Raw genomic sequence first — 1,754 nt, 5'->3', positions numbered from 1 at the left:
CTCTTGGAGGAGAGACGAAACGTTTCACTAAAGAACCCATCCAGAGGACCTACTTATTTTTTCTTTTTGATTTTTTCTACCTGGATTAGGACGTTTTCCATGTAGTTGCTCCAGTTGACCACTAGATGTCAGTCTTCACCAGCATAACATCTTTAAATCATTTCTGAGTCTCTAACACCGTTATTCGATTGCTTTTGAGCTCCAACGACTAAACTTTTTTTTTTTTTTTAAAGGAGCTCCGATTGTAAAGTAAAATAAATCAATACAAAATTTTAGTATGGATTACAAACGTTTACTGTTTTTGCTGTTACATTCCTGCTACATTAGCAGACACAAAGCATTGTGGGAAATCAGAACCCTGACCCAAAGCAACAGTCAGCAGGATGTATACCTTCACAATAAGTGTGTTTATCTGGGAGGGGTGCTGTTGGATAGATCACATGTTGTGATTCATTGACAGTCATACCTTCTGCTGTTCAAGATAAAGATGACTGGTAGATAATTAGTTATTAGCCGTACTGCATTTTAATTTTAGAAAGCACAAATCCGCTTATGAATTATAATAATTAGCAAGACCGCTAAAGTGCAAATGAAATATTTAGGTCCGCAATTAGCAGATTTGCGCTTTAGCAGGCTGGTGCCCACCACTGAATACGGGTTATAATAATGATGCTGTTTGAGAAGCACTGGATTATAAAACAAACTTTGAACAAATTCTCTGAGTGATGTTTAATCAGTGCAGGAACAGAACTAAAGGTGGCACAAATACAAAAACATCTGTTCCTGTCTGAGAAAACTCAAGTGACACGATGTTTCAGACTCGTTTAGATTAAAAAAACACTAAAAAAAAAAAGTCTTACCCATTATGCAACGCGGCTCGAGGGTCCTGGCTGCTCTTCACTTTGATCATGATGAGGGAGAAGAGCAGGAAAAACATGGCCATGCCGAAACAGACCCGGTACACGGCCTTGTAGCCCACCAGCACGTCACAGTTCACGTGACCCTCCACACCGGGGATAGAGGACCCAATCCCCCCCTCACAGAAACCTGGAATCTACAGCAGGAACACAAAACAACCAGAGGGGCCCACACCACCCAGGACCCACCAGGACCATCAGTGCTGACACTGATCAGATTCTGATTTCTCTCCAACAACTTTAATTTAGTTAATAATTTTTTATGTGTAATAAAATCCAAAGTGTCTTTTTTGTGTCAGGACAGGATCTGTCTACAACTGAAACAATTAAATCAAACATCATCAATCTTGACATGACTCAGAGATATTCTTTTGTTGGTTAATGTCGATTAGTTGTGGCGGACATCTTGAATCAAGATGGCTTCAAAAGTTAATCAGCTGTGATTTAAAATGTGCCCATTGGTTCATAAGATATTTTGCTAACACGGCAGACAAACAAACAAGAACTAAAAGGCTTTAAAATTAATGAAAGCCAGAAGTTGAAGTGTTTTAGCTGATATGAGGAAACTGAACTCAGCCCACCTTCTTCAGGTGTCCCTCCATTCCCGGCATCAACATGACGCAGGCCACGCCCACACCCAGCAGCAGGAAGAAGGCGTAGATGAGCCGGGTCACTGTAGAGTTGTTTCCACTGGGACAGCACCGACACAGCAGGCAGGGGGCGCTGCCGCACAGGCACGGGATCTGTGGACACAAGGACCTGTCCGTTTAACAAAAAGACCTGCCCGTCTAACACAAAGACCTGCCCGTCTAACACAAAGACCTGCCCGTCTAACAC

General features: G+C 42.1%; 1 protein-coding gene across 1 annotated transcript in view; it reads right to left on the bottom strand.

Moving 5' to 3' along the window:
* Positions 1-1,754, bottom strand: part of serinc1 (serine incorporator 1) — a 21,437-nt gene that overhangs the window by 16,363 nt on the left and 3,320 nt on the right. Inside the window, exons 2-3 of the mRNA XM_014009495.1 lie at positions 1,499-1,660; positions 861-1,054 (exon numbers count right to left, since the gene is read on the bottom strand). Coding sequence (XP_013864949.1) covers positions 861-1,054; positions 1,499-1,660 — 356 coding nt within the window. The remainder of the gene's footprint in view (positions 1-860; positions 1,055-1,498; positions 1,661-1,754) is intronic.

This window comes from Austrofundulus limnaeus, unplaced genomic scaffold, assembly GCF_001266775.1.
Source record: "Austrofundulus limnaeus strain Quisiro unplaced genomic scaffold, Austrofundulus_limnaeus-1.0 Scaffold58, whole genome shotgun sequence".
In the NCBI taxonomy this organism is placed as follows: Eukaryota; Metazoa; Chordata; class Actinopteri; order Cyprinodontiformes; family Rivulidae; genus Austrofundulus; species Austrofundulus limnaeus.
Note: the sequence above shows the minus strand (reverse complement) of the source record. Positions and strands in the feature narration are given on the sequence as shown.